This window comes from Brachypodium distachyon, chromosome 4, assembly GCF_000005505.3.
Source record: "Brachypodium distachyon strain Bd21 chromosome 4, Brachypodium_distachyon_v3.0, whole genome shotgun sequence".
In the NCBI taxonomy this organism is placed as follows: Eukaryota; Viridiplantae; Streptophyta; class Magnoliopsida; order Poales; family Poaceae; genus Brachypodium; species Brachypodium distachyon.
This window is the reverse complement of record NC_016134.3, coordinates 48,096,899-48,114,458: the sequence shown is the minus strand read 5'-3', so window position 1 is coordinate 48,114,458 and position 17,560 is coordinate 48,096,899. Positions and strand designations below refer to the sequence as shown.

Here is a 17,560-nt window from a genome sequence, read left to right as displayed (position 1 = left end):
AGAGCGCAGGTACGACTGCAAAAAGAAGAGAGCATCCCATCAGCATTATGTCAGATATGATCCAACATTTTTCAAGTTCACCAACCTGTGGCATGTTATGTCAAACATAGTGGCTGATGCCTCACCTGCAACGGCAGAAAAACAGAGTTGTACATGGCACCTGGATAGAGATATCGCCGTCCTTTTAGAAATCTGAATCTGCTGTTCCTGTCTGGATGTACATATTCTTTGTTCTGAGATGAGCAATAGAATTGTTCTGAAATAGTTGGAGATGACTTATTATGTGCTTCTATTCTATTCCAAATAAAAGGTGACTGTCTGACAATTTGCATGACAAAAACAGTAAGATGGCCAGCAGACAATTCATGAGAATTTCCAAAACATAATTCCAGGAAAATCTTTACACAGTATAATGCATATAATCTTTCTTTGTACATCACTATTTCCTCACTCCCAAAAGAACATAGATCAGCAGTGAAAACTGAAGCGCTGTCTCTTTATTTTATTTTCAAGTCGAGACTTTACAGGTCACAGCATTAAATGGATAAGCCAGGACAGGAATTCGTCACCTACAGTTTGTGAATTTTTCTAGAAGCGCTTGCTAGATAAGCTTGAAGAAAAAAGAACGATAAGTGGGGTTTAAATAATACAAATATTCATCTCAATGAGAAGCCGTTGTAAGAGAAATCAGGGCGAAGAGAAGTTCAACTGTATGCCTGTCTTCACTCTGTCGTGATCAAACTGTTTTAGGATGTGGCAGTAATTGATCTGGAGAAGGGGAAAGCAGTTATTCAGTAATAAAACAACTCATGTGTTTTGAAATTTTATATCATCGACAAAACAATTTCATTCATCAGTTACTTCAATGAAGCAGATAAAAGATGTTAAAGACAAACCTCCATGCGAAACAATCTGGTGGGCACAACTACGCCAACTCCTACAGAACTCCTGAATTTTTGTAGGAACTCGGTAAGATGAAATTTTCTGATATCGCACTCTGTTAGATTAGCATGATTCCCAGCTGACACAAATGCATGTCCATGAATTCCGAGCTCCCTGAGTGGCTTCAGAGGTAGATCAAATGACAGATCAGCAAAGGCGGTGAGTGCTATGTCACCACCCATGGCATCTTGCTCAGAAGTGGAAGCGTCGTTTTCAGATTTCTTGGGGGCGCAGGTTTGCGAGTCTGTCGGTCCCAGCCCTCTTGACTTGAAGCCCAATAGCGATGATGGTCCACCCAAGCGGCACACAAGAGACCTATTGCCACCCAAGTAGAAACGTTCTGGAAGTGGCGAGATAGAGCCTGTTGCTCCTCTTGCCAATGGATGGATGACCCCTGCAGCCACTCCGGCATTCAGAGCACCATTCCACACACCCAGCGGTATAGCCACTCGAAGATCAAGTTCCTAATACAAGATGAATAAAAGTAAGTGATGCTAGTGGGAAATGAGTAAGTATGTTCTCTGCAACTTCTAGATGTTTCTGTTTGCACAAGTTCAGTTGATAAAAACATTATTTTGTCTGACGCATAGCACATTAGACTCTAGACAACAAAAATGGAGATTCTCTCACTGAAAGTAGAAGTTGCTGGTTTCTCAAGTGGAAGCAGAGACTGAAAAGAAAGGACACTAATCTGCATCCTGAAATGGAACACAAAGTATGAAGTGCAGATGCGTATATTTTCGACATACCTGTCTAACAAAACGTGTGTTTTTGCTGTCTGGTGCAAGACCTCCAATTTGAGAAGACGATAAAAAAGCATATCCACGTGTCGGTCTTATACTTGAATCTCTCTGGTCAATCTTGTATGTATATTTAATAGAGGACAGCAGGCTATGTCCTAACTGCTCCCTTATGGAATTGGAGAACTTCCGTGCTGGATCGGTTATAGTTCTCCATGACAGATTGTAAGCAAGATTATGGTTCGTGGTGGAGAGCAAGCCAACAGAAACGCCCATCAGGTGTTCTTTGAGGGAGGACTTTAACCAGTCCTCGGAGAGAAATGATACTCGAGCTGTCAGTGGAGTTGGTATCACTCCCAGTCTTGGCACTGCCACCCCGGCCCTAAGCTCCAGTGTCTGATCCAAAGCAAGAGCACCGGATGCATCCCAGGTCTCACAGTATCCAAATAGGTTTTTGAACCTCAGTGAACCATCAATTGAACATGATCTAGTCTGCAACATATTTAAAAGGAGGAAGATGGATGACATAAACATGAGTTTGGCACGAAGGGTAGCACATAAAATACAAACAGCAAAATAAAAACATCCGGCTGAAGATATATCATTACAAGTGAAGCAACCACAATCATACATGCATCCATGAGTGCTAAATAAGAGAGTTATCTCGTTCTTTCCAAGTAAGCAATAACTACAGCTCCATTCTTTTGATACAGATACACATACGCCTCAAATTTTCTCACCCCTATGCATCATCCAAAACATTACATTGGTGCCAACACAACACCTGCTGGATCCGATAATGCAAAAGATGAAGAAAAACTGTATCATCATTGTGACAGCAAAACAAATCACTTGATTTACTTAAGTACACTCTGTAAGAGTACATGTTCGAAAGAAACAACAATCATTCAGTTGGGAATTTGTTAGGTTATAATCTCGTCTCTAAATCGAAGTAATATACTGTGCGTGTGGTCTGATCTTAACAAGTGAAGGAACCCAAGCGATCACAACATGGATCACGCAAAGCAAGGCAGCTCAATTCAACATAAAATCCAGAATTTTTTTTCCGTTGAGATCGGCGCGCACCTCCGCGTTGGCGAAGACGCCGAGCCCGCCGGCGCCGGCGCCGCCGCGAGCCTCGGCGACGTCGACGAGGACGAGGACGCCGTCGGCGGGGGCCCCGGGCGGCGCGGCGTCGAGGGTGATGGAGACGGAGTCGAAGGCGCCGAGGCGGCGGAGGCGGTCGCCGGCGGCCGCGGCGGCGCGCAGGAGCTCCGGCACGGTGGCGGCGCGCGCGAGGTCCGGGCCCACGGCTGCCTCCGCGGCGGCGCGGCGCGTGCGGGCGCAGCCCCGGATCGCGACGCCGTGCACTCGGATCCGGACCTCGTCCGCCGCCAGCCGCCGCAGCACGGCCTCCAGGCGGTCCTCCTCGCTGCCGGCGAACGGCGGCCGGGAGGGGTCCTCGTCGAATTCTTCGTCTTCCTCATCTTCTTCTTCTTCTTCCTCGTCGTCGTCTTCGTCTTGGTAGCGTGGGGGGTAGTTGGTTTCGGAGGCCATTGCAGGAACGTGGGAGCACTCCTCGACTGAAGCAAAGGAGCAGAAATGTTTATCCCCACCCCCACCTGCCTTGATTCGTTCGCACACTGTATTTTTTGTTTCTTTCTTCTTCTCTTCTCTTCTTCCTTTCGATTACTCCGAAAAGCTGTGATTTTTTTTAACAAAAACAAAATCTTTGAGGTTTGTCGTGGTAGCAAAATATGGTGCCAAAATGTAGTTGCATATCTACATACGCCATACAAAAGGAAAAATTGGGTCTCCAATTGATCTCCATGATTCAGCCTCCACCAATTTGTTACTCCCTCCGTTCCACGCTTTACAGGAATACGTCTTCTCGCCTAGGTAACGGAGTCTGCAGTTGCTGTCTTCACCCATGTCCACCACCGGGGTCCTCTTCGGCACCGGGAGGACACGTCGTCGGCGGCCTTCTTCCCCGACCCCCGACGGCGGGCATCCGTCGCTCCGGCTGCTCCCCGGCGGCGGCAGATTCTTCCATGAAGATGCTGACGAGGTCGGGATTCTTACCCAAGGAGACCACGGAGACGGCGGCGGCCACCTCACCATCCAAGCCATCGCGCTCGGTGGCGGCGCCATGGGATGGTTCGACCTCTGGCGCCGCATCCCCGCCGGAACAAGCCCGTGCCTCCTCTGCGTGCCGCGCCTCGAAGGCGGCCGGTTCGGCCGCTGAATGGACTCCTCAAGTTCGTTGAGCTGGACCTCGATTCCGTCGAATTGATGAGCGATTTCCGTGGGGATATATTGGCACAAGGAAGACGACCAACACACAATCCAAGCTTCCAATATGAGAATCGACAGCCAGGTGATTCCAAATTTGAGTGGATTGCTGCTCCTGCTGCCAATCCACAGGACGTGAGTGACAGTTGAGCTTTCAGAGCGAGTGGCCTTGCACAACCTAGCTTGTGGTTTCTGACCAGTCCCCGAGCTTGGATGGCGACAAACAATGGTGTCGTTTAATTCAATTACCTGACGGCAAGGGTGAAGCTATGGCACAAGAGGTCATGGATTTTTGCTGTTGATACGACGAAGAACACGCTGCAGACTGCGGTTCCGTTTGGGGTCCTGGAAGAACCTGATGCAGATGTCATGTACTGCACTGGCTAGCAGAGCAAGCCGCATCTTCATTCTCCAATACTTCAGGTAAATTATATAGGAGTTACTACAGTATCGACCTAATGCTTAGCTTAGCTACTCTCTGACATATATATGTTGATCGATCACTTCCTAGATGATGAAGAACCTATACACACTGCAATATAGTGATATAGAGATGCAAGGGCAGATGCTTCCAACTGCATATGACAAGCTCATCAGTCATATGACAAGCCAACTTGATCCAACTGCATAGATTTGTCAATGGATGTGGATGGCTAATTAAACTTTCGGTATCTCCGTCAAGCATTCAAGACTCTATACTGGATTATTATTCTGTGGCCACAAATGGAACACATTATTCTGTGAGCAAGGGCAGAAATGAAAAAACGAGGGCAGTTGATTGCCTGAATTTAATGAAAATCAGACATTCAAACACACCAAACCCATGTATACATTTTCCGTGGCTGTAACTTTGAGGTATCTTCACTCGATCGACTGCTGGAGCTGACTGTATCTCTCACACTCTACATCAATCATGGCCAGCTTCTGCAGACTATTCCATGGCCGCCCTTAGTTCATTTTCTTTCTTTTAACACGGCCAAAGAGATAGAGGCAGGGGTGTGAGTATTTAAGGTGCTACTATGAACTCTGAGGGGCACATAATAACCAACACCAGCTCATATCCTAGCCATGGAACCACTCTTGTCTTCCAAAATGCTTGCATCTCTCAGCATAATGATGATTGCCACCGCCGCAGCAGTTGTCTCCGGCACGGTGGTGCTTCCATCACTGAAAGAACAAGCAGGAGCTCTCCTTGCTTGGAAAGCCAGCCTCAGCAACCAAAGCCAAGTCTCCCTAAAATCTTGGGAAAACATGTCATCGCTTTGCAGTTGGCGTGGCATCACATGTGGTATGCATGTGGTGCATGGGCGGCAGCACCAGCCAGTGATCACTGGTGTCTCCCTGCAGGGGATGAGGCTGGCTGGAGGGACGCTGGAATCCCTCAACTTCTCAGCATTGAGGACCTTGGCAAGCCTCGACCTCTCGAGCAACGAGCTCGATGGGAGCATTCCTTCGAGTATTGAGGTTCTCGTAGAGCTCCATGCTCTGCTCTTGCAAGGCAACCAGATAAGAGGCTCTATTCCACCTTCTTTAGCAAACCTCACAAAACTCCATTTCTTAGAGCTATCTGGCAATCAAATCTCTAGTGAAATTCCAAGACTTATAGGGAAAATGAGTAATCTTGTGAACCTAAACTTGTCAGGCAATCACTTGACTGGTCCTATCCCTGATGAAATAGGCCAACTAAAACATCTGTCTATATTAGATTTGTCTAACAATAAAATTTCCAGTTCAATCCCAAGAAGTATAGGTGACCTAAACAAACTCAGTACCTTGTACCTTTCCCATAACCAACTTTCCAGTCACATTCCTCGAGAACTAGGGTATTTGGTGAACTTAGAAAACTTGGAGCTTTACGAAAACACACTAACAGGATCCAGCCCAAGAAGTTTGGGGAATTTGACAAAGCTCACTACCTTGTACCTTCATGGTAACCAACTTGCTGGACACATCCCACAAAAACTAGGTTATTTGCTGAACCTAGAAGTCTTAGGTCTTGGCAATAACTCCATAACAGGATCCATACCAAAAGACTTATGCAGTTTGACTAAGCTCACTACCTTATATATTTGGGGCAACAAACTTTCTGGACACATCCCTCAAGAACTAGGTTATTTGGTCAACCTAGTGGACTTGGAGCTTAACGGAAACACACTAACAGGATCCATCCCAAACAGTTTGGGAAATTTGGCAAAACTCACAACCTTGTACCTTTATGAGAACCAACTTTCTGGACACATCCCTCGAGAACTAGGTTATTTGCTGAACCTAGAAGTCTTAGGACTTGGCAACAACTCCATCACAGGGTCCATACCAAAAGACTTAAGCAATTTGACTAAGCTCACTACCTTATATATTTGGGGCAACAAACTTTCTGGACACATCCCTCAGGAACTAGGTTATTTGGTCAACCTAGTAGACTTGGAGCTTAACGGAAACATACTAACAGGCTCCATCCCAAACAGTTTGGGAAATCTGACAAAACTCACTACCTTGTACCTATACAATAACCAGCTTTCTGGACACATCCCTCAAGGACTAGGTTATTTGGTCAACCTAGAGGAATTGGGGCTTAGCGATAACACACTAACAGGAGCCATACCAAATAGTTTGGGGAATTTGACAAAACTCACTACCTTGTACCTTCATGATAACCAACTTTCTGGACACATCCCTCAAGGACTAGGTTATTTGGTCAACCTAGCGGACTTAGAGCTGAGCAATAACACACTAACAGGAGCTATACCAAACAGTTTGGGGAATTTGACAAAGCTCACAAAATTATACCTTTGGTGACAACCAAATTTCTGGACACGTTCCTCGAGAAATTGGTAATTTAACTAATCTGGTTGAGCTTGACATGAGATTTAGCAATCTCTCTGGCCCCTTACCATCGGGTCTTTGTGCCGGAGGCCAGCTACAAAAGTTCATTGCTATGAATAATAATTTGGTTGGACCCTTACCGACAAGCTTGCTAATCTGCAAAAGCCTAGTCAGAGTTCGTCTTGAGCAAAATAAGCTTGAAGGAGACATCTCCAAGATGGGAATTTATCCAAATCTTGTGTATATCGATATCAGTTCAAATAAACTATCCAGTAGATTTTCTCATCGCTGGGGTGAGTGCTACAAACTGACGATGCTACGTGCCTCAAACAACAATATTAGTGGAGCCATACCACCAAGTATCGGCCAACTATCTCAGCTGAGGATACTTGATTTTTCATCAAATCAACTTGATGGAACAATTCTGCCAGAAATTGGCAAGCTTTTGTCGTTGTTCAATCTAAGCCTCGGTAATAACTTGCTTTGGGGCACTATACCACAGGAAGTTGGATTTCTTGCCAATTTGGAGTATTTGGATTTATCATCGAACAACCTCAGTGGGTCGATACTAGGGTCAATTGAGAATTGTAACAAGCTTCGCTTTCTGAAGTTGAGCCATAATCATCTCAATGGAACCATTCCTATAGAACTAGGAATGTTAGCAAACCTACAATATTTGTTAGATGTAAGTGACAATTCATTTGATGACATGATACCGAATCAGTTGGCTGGTCTCAACATGCTTGAAACCTTGAATCTTTCACACAATACACTGAACGGGAGCATCTCAGCCTCATTCCAAAGCATGGTCAGCCTCTTATCAATGGATGTCTCATACAATAAATTGGAAGGTCCGGTGCCACGAAGTAGGTTCTTTGAAGAAGCTCCACTCGAATGGTTCATGCATAATAACAACCTATTTCGAGCTCCACTATTATCTGCTACATTTAAAAGGGTCTGAGGTTGAATCATATTATTTGGATTTCAATTTTTTATTTCGATGCAAAAGGATGAAAGAAATATTGTGGTGTAGTGAAAGGTTTGCCCTCTTGTGAAATTACTCAAAGTCATGGAAAAGACAAGTCCAAACTTGTTTTACTAGCAATAATTCTACCCATTGTATCTTTTGTACTTATCATGACTTTAGTGACAATATTGCAATTTAAAAGGAAGAAATCCAGCAGTGTAGGAAAGGAAAATGAGCCAGGACAGACAAATTTGTTTGGAATATGGAATTTTGATGGTGAAGATGTGTACAAGAAAATTGTTGAAGCCACAGAAAACTTCAGCGACACCCACTGCATCGGAATTGGAGGTAACGGGTCAGTGTATAAAGCAGTGTTACCAACACGTGAGATATTTGCTGTAAAGAAGATTCATATGATGGAAGATGATGAGCTATTTAATCGTGAAATAGATACGCTGATGCACATTCGTCATCGCAACATTGTGAAGTTCTATGGCTTCTGTTCTGCTATTCAAGGAAGATTTCTCATTTATGAATACGTGGATAGAGGAAGTCTAGCGGCATCTTTAGAGAGCAAGGAAACTGTGGTGACACTGGGATGGACAAAGAGGTTAAATATTTTTAAGGATGTTGCTCATGCTTTGTCTTACATGCATCATGGTTGCTTTGCGCCCATAGTCCACAGAGATATCACAAGCAACAACATTTTGCTTGATCTGGAATTCCGAGCCTACATCTCTGATTTTGGTATTGCCAAAATACTAGATACGGACTCGTCAAACTGCACGAACCTTGCCGGGGCTAAAGGATATCTTGCCCCAGGTAAGGTTATTTATCTACCTTGGTAACTGATCATATCTCTTAAATATCATGCCCTGTTTATCCTAGTTTCTACAACTTTTTATATTAATATACACATTTAAATGAGTTGGCAAAACTAACTCTCCAACGTTGTTGTTTCAGAACTTGCATACACAACAAGCATGACGGAGAAATGCGATGTTTATAGCTTTGGAGTTCTCATCCTCGAGTTATTCATGGGACATCATCCAGGTGATTTTCTTTCGTCCATGGCCACGGAAAGTACATCACTCGAGGATATTTTGGACACTCGTCTCCAACTCCCTGAAGCTGAGATCGCAAGTGAAATATTCAAAGTGATCACCATCGCTGTTCGGTGCATAGAACCTAATCCTTCACACCGTCTAACAATGCAACAAGTAATCAAGTTGTTTTCTACAGCCGAAGGAGCTGATAATCATCTTGATTATCTGCACACTGACATTCACATCCCCGCCTGCTGGTCGTGAATGTTCATTAGCAGATTATGGTTTCTTCTTGATTAGATCGAGACTCTTTGTAATAATATGGATTATGTTTTCTGCATTAACCCTGCTATTTCCTCAATACATTAAGAACTACTCCATTTGAGTCCTCCGTCAGATTAAGTGTAGCCCGTTGAACTGGTAAATAACATTTCTTTGTAACAAAGTGCTGCCATCACTAGCTTGGAGCTGCAATAAGATCCATTAGTTTCTGTGGTTTGGAAAAAACAAAGTTAGAAGTGATGCACTATATATATTAATTTTTCTGCAATTGTGGAACATTATATTCTTGAAGATATATACAGGCAGTGCGGATTACTACTTATTTTACTAGCTAGCACAATTTCTGGTTTCAGAAGCAAGACCAGAGAGTAGAAAGAAGAAAAACAATGACAGAGCCCTGAATTTCAACTCCCTCATGTCAAATCCTGTTGTTTATCTAGGAAGAGAGAAGTACCTTAGCTGTTGCCAGAAAAAGAAAAAGGAAAGAGGAGTAGCTTAGGCTTAGCTAGGGATTAAGTTGCTGATGTCTGTCTGTCAGTCGGAGACGGTTCAGAGACCATTCAAGAGGTTATTCAGCAACCAACCTTCTGAGCTTGCAGCTGCAGTACACACTGTAGGACGATCAGAACTGGATGGAGCAACAGCAAGATGAGCTACGGTAGACATCACCTGCACAAAGATCCTAGCTTAACGGCTTAATTTTGCCTGCCTTTGAATGATGTCTAGAAACTGCTTTGTGTTCTGCAAAGATTTGAGAACCTCCAGAGTCCAAGCTTGTGCAGTTTTTTCCACTTCTTGACTATGATGAAAACTCCACTACATTATTAATTGCGGTGACTGTACACTGATTGACTGATTGACTGCTGCAAATTAATCTCCGCTAAGCGACAGCACTCATCCTGCTTAGCTTAGTCCTATCCCCATTGCCTTGTGAGAGACATTTACACACCTACCCCATCCAATAATTCATGCATGCCGGGTCCAACACATAGCTGCCATTGCATTTTCAGCACATATGTCCATGCTTTGTAGCTTAATTAGTAGCTTTAAACAAGCTCACAGCCTAGCCATGGAGTCTCTTTCGCCCAAACTACTTGCATCCTTCACCATACTGATCATGGCCACCGCAGCCACACTTGTCTCGGTCACGGCGGCGGTGCCGCCATCGCTCGAAGGGCAAGCAGGAGCTCTCCTTGCTTGGAAAGCCACCCTCAACAACGAAAGCCAGCAAGCTCTGCAGTCCTGGGCCAACATGTCAGCGCCTTGCAATTGGCGCGGCATCAGGTGCGGTATGGACAAGGTTCAACAGCAGCCGGTGATCGTCAACATCTCCCTGCCAGGGATGCGGCTGAGAGGGAAGCTGGAGTCTCTCGACTTCTCGGCCTTGAGGACCTTGACAAGCCTTGACCTCTCGCACAACGAGCTTGCCGGGAGCATTCCTTGGAGCATCGAGGTCCTTGTCGAGCTCCATGCTCTGCTCCTGCAAAGCAACCAGATAAGAGGCTCAATTCCACCTTCTTTGGCAAACCTCACGAAGCTCCGTATCTTAGAGCTCTCCAACAATCAAATCTCTAGTGAAATTCCAAGACAAATAGGAAACATGAGTAATCTTGTGACCCTAAACTTGTCGGTCAATCACTTGACTGGTCCTATCCCTCCTGAAATAGGCCACCTAGAGCAACTGTCTATATTAGATTTGTTTGACAATAACCTTTCTGGTTCAATCCCAAGCAGTGTAGGTGACCTAACCAAGCTCACTATCTTGTACCTTGACCAAAACCACCTTTCAGGACATATCCCTCCAGAACTAGGTTATTTGGGGAACCTAGAGGCCTTAGCTCTTAGTAACAACACAATCACCGGTTCCATACCAAGAGATCTATGTAACTTGACGAAGCTCACCACCTTATACCTTTGGCGTAGCAAACTTTCTGGACACATCCCTCCAGAACTAGGTTATTTGGTCAACCTAGAAGAATTGTCACTTCAGAAAAACACACTCTTAGGTTCGATTCCAAACAGTTTGAGGAATTTGACAAAACTCAGAATCTTGTACCTTTATACGAACAAACTTTCTGGATACATCCCTCAACAAATAGGTCATTTGATAAACTTAGAGGAATTGGATCTGAGTGAAAACAATCTCTCAGGCTCCATCCCTAATAGTTTAGGGGATTTGAAAAAACTCATTGTCTTGAACCTTTTCAAGAACCAAATTTCTGGAAAAGTCCCTCAAGAAATTGGCAACTTAATTAATCTGGTTAATCTCGACATGAGTTCTAACAATCTCTTTGGCCCTTTGCCATCGGGTCTTTGTGCCGGAGGCCAACTACAAAGGTTCGTCGCCATGAAAAATAATTTGGTTGGACCCTTGCCGACAAGCTTGCTAATCTGCAAAAGCCTAGTCAGAGTTCGTCTTGAACAAAATCAGCTTGAAGGAGACATCTCCAAGATGGGAAGTTATCCAAATATTGTCTATATCGATATCAGTTCAAATAAACTATATGGACAATTATCTCATCGCTGGGGTGAGTGCTACAAACTTACGATGCTACGTGCCTCAAACAACAATATCAATGGGGCCATACCACCAAGCATAGGCCGACTATCTCGCCTAAGGGTATTTGATGTTTCATCAAATAAACTTGATGGAGAAATTCCACCGGAAATTGGCAATCTATTGGCTTTATTCAATCTAAGCCTTGGTAACAACTTCCTTTGGGGCACTATACCACATGAAGTTGGATTTCTTACCAATTTGGAGTATTTGGATTTATCATCAAACAACCTAAGTGGGTCGATACAAGGGTCAATTGAACATTGTTGCAAGCTTCGCTTTCTGAAGTTGAGCCATAATCGCCTCAATGGTAGCATTCCTATCGAACTAGGGATGTTGGGAAACCTACAAGCTTTGTTGGATCTAAGTGATAATTCATTCAAAGACAAGATACCGAGCCAGCTGGGTAGTCTCAGAATGCTTGAAGCGTTGAATCTTTCAAAAAATGCATTGAATGGCAGCATTCCATCATCATTTCTTAGTCTCGTCAGCCTCTTATCCATTGATATGTCATACAACCAATTGGAAGGGTCTGTGCCACAAAATAGGTTCTTTGAAGAAGCTCCAATTGAATGGTTCTTGCACAATAGCAAACTATGTGGTGTCGTGAAAGGTTTACCCGCTTGTCAAATTACTCAAAGTCATGGACAAGATAAGAAGAGCAAACTTTTTTTACTAGCAATAATTCCTTCTGTCATATTTATTATTCTCATCACGGCAATAGTAAGAATATTGCAATGTAAGAGGAAGAAATCTAATGAAAGAAGTCAGATTGAACTGCAACAAACAAATTTATTCGCAATTTGGAACTTTGACGGAGAAGATGTGTATGAGAAAATTATGGATGCCACAGAAAATTTCAGTGACACCCACTGCATTGGAATTGGAGGTAATGGATCAGTATATAGAGCTCAGTTACCAACAGGGGAGATATTTGCAGTAAAGAAGATTCATGCGATTGAAGATTCTGAGACATTTAATCGTGAAATAGATGCATTGCTGCATATTCGACATTGCAACATTGCAAAGTTATTCGGCTATTGTTCTGCTCCTCGGGGGAGATTTCTTGTTTATGAATACATGGATAGAGGAAGCTTAGCATCATATTTGAAGAGTGAGGTAACCGCAATTGAATTGGATTGGGCGAGGAGATTGAATATTGTTAGGGATGTCGCTCATGCTTTGTCCTACATGCATCATGATTGCTTTGCGCCGATAGTCCATAGAGATATAACAAGCAATAACATTTTGCTTGATCTGAAATTCAGGGCGTGCATCTCTGATTTTGGCATAGCCAAAATACTAGATGTGAATGCTGCAAACTGCACAAAGCTTGCAGGGACAAAAGGATATCTTGCCCCAGGTAAGATTATATATCTCTATATTGATTACATTAACAAATGGTCTTACATATCTTTGAAAGACCATATTGTATCCGTCTCTTGTTTATACAATCTACACTAACATTCAGGTTTTGTTATCACTACACATATGCAAAAGAGTAATCAAAATTAACTCTTCGGAGTTGCTTTTTCAGAGCTTGCATACACGACAAGGGTGACCGAGAAGTGTGACGTTTATAGCTTTGGAGTACTTGTTCTCGAGTTGTTTATGGGACATCATCCGGGTGATTTTCTATTGTCCATGGCCACAGAAAGTACGTCACTCGAGGATTTGTTGGACACCCGGCTCCAACTTCCTGAAGTTGGTTTGGCAAGTGAAATATTCAAAGTGATCATGATTGCTATTCGGTGTATAGAACCTAATCCATCACACCGTCCGACGATGCAACATGTAATCAACATGTCCTCTACAACTGAAGGACCTGATACTACTCTTGATTATCTGCACACTGGCATTGTCACCTCTGTCTGCTGGTTGTGAATGTTACTCTCTTTTTTTTAAATGAAGTTTTTATTGATCTCAATGCTATATCAATTGAATGTTCTTTTAGCACATTGTTGTTTCTTCCTTACGATTGGAGACAGTTTGTAATACATTATGTCTTCTGCATTACCCTCATACCCTGTACTACCATTTGTAGCTATTGGCTACATATAAATATTTGTATAACAGAGCTCCAGCTATTTCTTCAACAGATTAATAAATATTCCACTTGCATCCTCCGTCGGATAAGACTCAACTGGATAATAATATTGGTATGATTGCCTCCTTTTGGGTCCTTGTAGCCACTCTCAGGATGCTCAAGCATTTAGCTGTTGCCATCACTAGCTTGGGGGTGCAACAAGTTCCACTGGTTGCCTCCTTTAGGACTGATGCACTCTTTTCTTTTTGCCGTTTACGTTTGGCACATTAGATTCTAGAATTTATGTACAAGTGCAGATTATTTCTTTTACTGGCACAGTTTCTGGTTTCAGAAGCAGGAGCAGAAACTGGAAAGAAGAACAAAGCTACTTTTGAGTTTTAACCACTGTCTATGCATGCTGCAAGTATTACTCAGGTGGTTTTCCAAGGAAGACAGGAGAATTGTCACAATGATAATTACTCTTTTCTTTCTCCCAACTTTTACAACTTTGCAGACTCACAGGCAACGGATACAAAAAAAAAAGTGGCAAAGAGGCGGGTATATTGTATCTACAAAAAGAAAAAGGAATGCAGAAGAAACTAAAATATAAAAACTAGTCTAGTTACCCTGCCTTTTGATGTGGATCTGTTCAGCTGGATTCCACCGACACAATCTCAAGCTCAGCCCACCACAAAGGATTATTCCTCGGGATCGTCTGCTCCGGCGACAATCTGATGACGCCTTTCATCAGCCTTGCAACCTCGCCAATGGTTGGTCTCTTCTCCGTCTCATGGTTTATGCAGAGTCTAACGATATCACAGAGTGCTGCTACGTCTTCATCGGGCACAGACGATGACGCGTTGAGCGTTGGGTCAGCCATTGCAATGAGCGGCCTCTTGCCATCCAGATAGCTTGAAGCCCAGAGGACAAGAAGGCCATGGTCTTCAGAGAACGGTACCCTCCCAGAGATCACCTCAAGCAGCAGTATCCCAAACTTGTAAACGATGCTTTCTTGTTCCATGTTTTGCATCGATGCTGCTTCTTTCCCATCCTTCCAGAATTCGGTGTCAGATATCTTGGCTGCATAGTCTTCAGTCAGGTAGATGGATGAGGAGCTCAGGGTTCTTGGGGTTACAGGAGGGTCTAGTTGGTTCATGTACTCTAGGCAGTATGTTACTCCCATGACGATGCGTAGCCGTGTAGGCCAATCCAAATGTTCTGCTTCTCTAACTGCATGAGGAAAATTGTTTCTAAGAGACAATTGGCAGAAGATGAACATCTCCTGGAAGTAAAAGGTTTCTATATAGTAGTACAGATTTAGCTAGGATACTCACTGTGCAAATGCTCAAAGAGGGAACCACATGGAGCATACTCAAACACCATCATCCTGGTGAATGGCTCGTCACATGCGCAGTAACCAAGTAGGTTCATGAAGTTCTTGTGGTTCACTTTGGACAGCACAGAGATCTGAAAGAAGCAGAGTTAAGCTATACACAGAAAGCAGTACTATGCTAGTTGGAAAATAATATGAGCAGTTTAGTAGTTTCGTCCATTCGTTATTACCTTGTTCCTAAACTGCTGCTCGGACCGCTCTGACCATTCTTCTGCACACTTGACTGGACTGCATGCAACAGCTATTTCAACTCCACTTGACAGCGTTCCCTTATACAATGCACAGTCAGATACAGTTCCAATCACATTACTGAAATCCTCACATGCCGCCTCAAGTTCAGTCCTTCCTAAAGAAGGAACACCTGCCGACAAGATAAAACACACTCAATACCTCCAAGTTGCAGTATGGCATTTTACCCTTATGTTTTAGGTAATAGAAGACTGACCTGTAACAAAGGCTTTCCTTAGCTGTCCACTCAGCCCGGTCGCCCACGGTATGACAGTGTGGTCTTTCTTTCTACGGGAGAGGAGTAGATACACGGTTGCAGCTATAACCACGAGGCCGAGCACTCCACTGGCGCACAATACATAGACAGCCCAATGAGGTACCGAAGAAGGCTTCTTAGTTTCGGGTTGTGCCTTCTTTGTTTTTGGTTGTGACGGCGATGGTGCCCGTAAGAGCTTCCTCATGGTGGTACTCCGTGTAGTTCTGTATAACAAATCAACATAACTAAAGTTGTGAGCTTGGTAATTCGTAGTGCACAATTAGCATATGCTATTTGCATGCTGACATTATCAAGGGTACGAGATGGCTTCAGATTATATGTGAAGAACTGCTGAAATCTAAGTCCCTGATTCTCCGGATGTAATTTACTCACAGAGGCACTATTTCCCCTTAGACCTGAAGGAATTCCTCCATTAAAGTAGCATTTGTGTATGTTGTCAAATTTTAAACAACAAGGAGGCATCCAAAAATGCTTAAAAGTCAAAACCTTTGTTCACACACATAACCTAAATATTCCATAGACTAAATCATCACATCATCTAGAAAGACACGCAGTTGTTCTGCATATCCCCTATGAGTCATAACTTCTTCTAGATAAATTTGACTTATAAATCCCTGATGACGCAAACAAAAAGATGACGGCGGGCAGTTGCAAGTATCCCCTGACATTGAATTAGGACCGGTTCAATGTGCAACCTACATCATGACTAACGATACTAATCATAAACAATTGATGATCAGGACAAATCATTAAGAAAAATACTTAGAAAGGATATTCACATAATTGGCAACACAAGTTTTGATCCTACAAGATCAAGAACGGATAAGATTCACTTACAAGGCCACCGCTCTGCCGTGATCCGAACACCAAGAACAGTGAGCAAAGACCTTCTTCTCTCCCAAACTCTGTAAAGATCCTGTTGAGTCCTCTATGAATCTGACAGCAACTCTACCTGAAGCACCAACAAAGACACAGATGAGTATTAGCCACCAATCCATCCACTTGAACCAACTAACCTTACAATCACCCATCTGACAAATCATTACCCCACATGAAAAATCAATCTCACTAACCTTCTCCATTCACGGAAGCACAGGACCCACGCCTCTCAGACAAGAGGAAGAAGAACAGCACGGCCCAAAACGCCACTCTAAAGCTCCAGACCTCCATACTGCCCTCCCCCAATCACGCAATGTCCAAGTAAACTCTGCAGGACAGGTAAATAAAAGGCAGTAAGAACATACAGAACGGGGCGCGATTAAAGGGAGCCGGCCAAAGATTCCAACTTTGTTTACTACCTTAAAGCCCGAATCTTCGGCGCCGCGGAAGCATACGGCGTTCCATGCCGCCGCAAGGAAAGAATCGAGCAAAGTAATCCCCCGTCGCTACAAGGTAACTGGAAACAGCGGAATAGTAGTAAAGTCAGATTTTTGGAAAGAGCCCGTCGGTCTGTATCTGGTCAAGTAAAGAATCACAGCAGATCTGTATGCATCTCGAGAATGAACTGACAGAAAACGCAAAAGGGGAACGGAAATGTACAAGCAAAACGAAAGCAGCAGTAGCAAGAAGAAAAGGCTTGGGATGATGAGTTCATGATTGTACCTGTAAAGTCTAGAGGGATGAATCCAAAGAAGAGGCAGGCAGGCAGGCAGTGTGTTGGGAATCGAATGAGAGGAGTTCGTGGAGAAGAAGAGGTGGCTACTGGCTAGGAGGATCTTGAAGGACTCGTCTAGAAGCAGAGTCAATCCAGGTCCAGGACGCGGAATATTGAAATTGGAGCGTACAATTTCTCCGTTTGGGGGATGTTTGCCTGCCTGTTTGCTTGTAGCCAGCCAGGTATCAAAAATGCACAGATGTCATGTCAGGCAGGTGGAATTTCCTTTCCTTTTTTCCTTTCTGAACTGAAAACGAAAACGCCTCTGGTTTTGCCAGAAATTGCACGGCGGTTTTTTAATTTTGCTGCGGCTGGAAATCGAAATTCATCGGG

The 17,560-nt window shown here is 43.7% G+C and overlaps 5 protein-coding genes and 1 long non-coding RNA gene across 6 annotated transcripts; 3 read left to right on the top strand and 3 right to left on the bottom strand.

Moving 5' to 3' along the window:
* Window positions 1–372: 372 nt before the first annotated feature.
* LOC100823101 (SAM50-like protein SPAC17C9.06) lies at window positions 373–3,613 on the bottom strand. The gene is made up of 5 exons (XM_010240522.3): window positions 3,473–3,613; window positions 2,769–3,384; window positions 1,692–2,174; window positions 897–1,406; window positions 373–768 (listed from the first exon to the last, which is right to left on the bottom strand). Exons 2-5 carry the CDS (start codon window positions 3,237–3,239, stop codon window positions 688–690), a joined length of 1,545 nt encoding a protein of 514 aa, XP_010238824.1. The 5' UTR covers window positions 3,240–3,384; window positions 3,473–3,613; the 3' UTR covers window positions 373–687.
* Window positions 3,614–4,255: 642 nt separating this feature from the next.
* LOC112272429 (probable leucine-rich repeat receptor-like protein kinase At1g35710) lies at window positions 4,256–6,920 on the top strand. Its single transcript, XM_024463154.1, has 2 exons — window positions 4,256–4,397; window positions 4,486–6,920. Exon 2 carries the CDS (start codon window positions 5,043–5,045, stop codon window positions 6,768–6,770), a length of 1,728 nt encoding a protein of 575 aa, XP_024318922.1. The 5' UTR covers window positions 4,256–4,397; window positions 4,486–5,042; the 3' UTR covers window positions 6,771–6,920.
* An 833-nt stretch (window positions 6,921–7,753) lies between these two features.
* Window positions 7,754–9,255, top strand: LOC100822790 (probable leucine-rich repeat receptor-like protein kinase At1g35710). Its single transcript, XM_024463155.1, has 2 exons — window positions 7,754–8,586; window positions 8,728–9,255. Exons 1-2 carry the CDS (start codon window positions 7,935–7,937, stop codon window positions 9,072–9,074), a joined length of 999 nt encoding a protein of 332 aa, XP_024318923.1. The 5' UTR covers window positions 7,754–7,934; the 3' UTR covers window positions 9,075–9,255.
* On the bottom strand, window positions 9,107–9,889 carry LOC112272430. Its single transcript, XR_002966193.1, has 2 exons — window positions 9,762–9,889; window positions 9,107–9,703 (listed from the first exon to the last, which is right to left on the bottom strand). It is a non-coding gene; the product is annotated as an uncharacterized LOC112272430 (long non-coding RNA).
* Window positions 9,890–10,002: 113 nt separating this feature from the next.
* On the top strand, window positions 10,003–13,775 carry LOC104585218 (MDIS1-interacting receptor like kinase 2). Its single transcript, XM_014902871.2, has 2 exons — window positions 10,003–13,012; window positions 13,187–13,775. The coding sequence occupies exons 1-2, from the start codon at window positions 10,108–10,110 to the stop codon at window positions 13,531–13,533; spliced, it is 3,252 nt and encodes a 1,083-aa protein (XP_014758357.1). The 5' UTR covers window positions 10,003–10,107; the 3' UTR covers window positions 13,534–13,775.
* A 361-nt stretch (window positions 13,776–14,136) lies between these two features.
* On the bottom strand, window positions 14,137–17,466 carry LOC100837630 (protein MALE DISCOVERER 2). Its single transcript, XM_003579005.4, has 8 exons — window positions 17,176–17,466; window positions 16,872–16,969; window positions 16,647–16,780; window positions 16,411–16,525; window positions 15,514–15,776; window positions 15,239–15,429; window positions 15,010–15,142; window positions 14,137–14,905 (listed from the first exon to the last, which is right to left on the bottom strand). Exons 3-8 carry the CDS (start codon window positions 16,741–16,743, stop codon window positions 14,325–14,327), a joined length of 1,380 nt encoding a protein of 459 aa, XP_003579053.1. The 5' UTR covers window positions 16,744–16,780; window positions 16,872–16,969; window positions 17,176–17,466; the 3' UTR covers window positions 14,137–14,324.
* Between the last annotated feature and the right edge of the window lie 94 nt (window positions 17,467–17,560).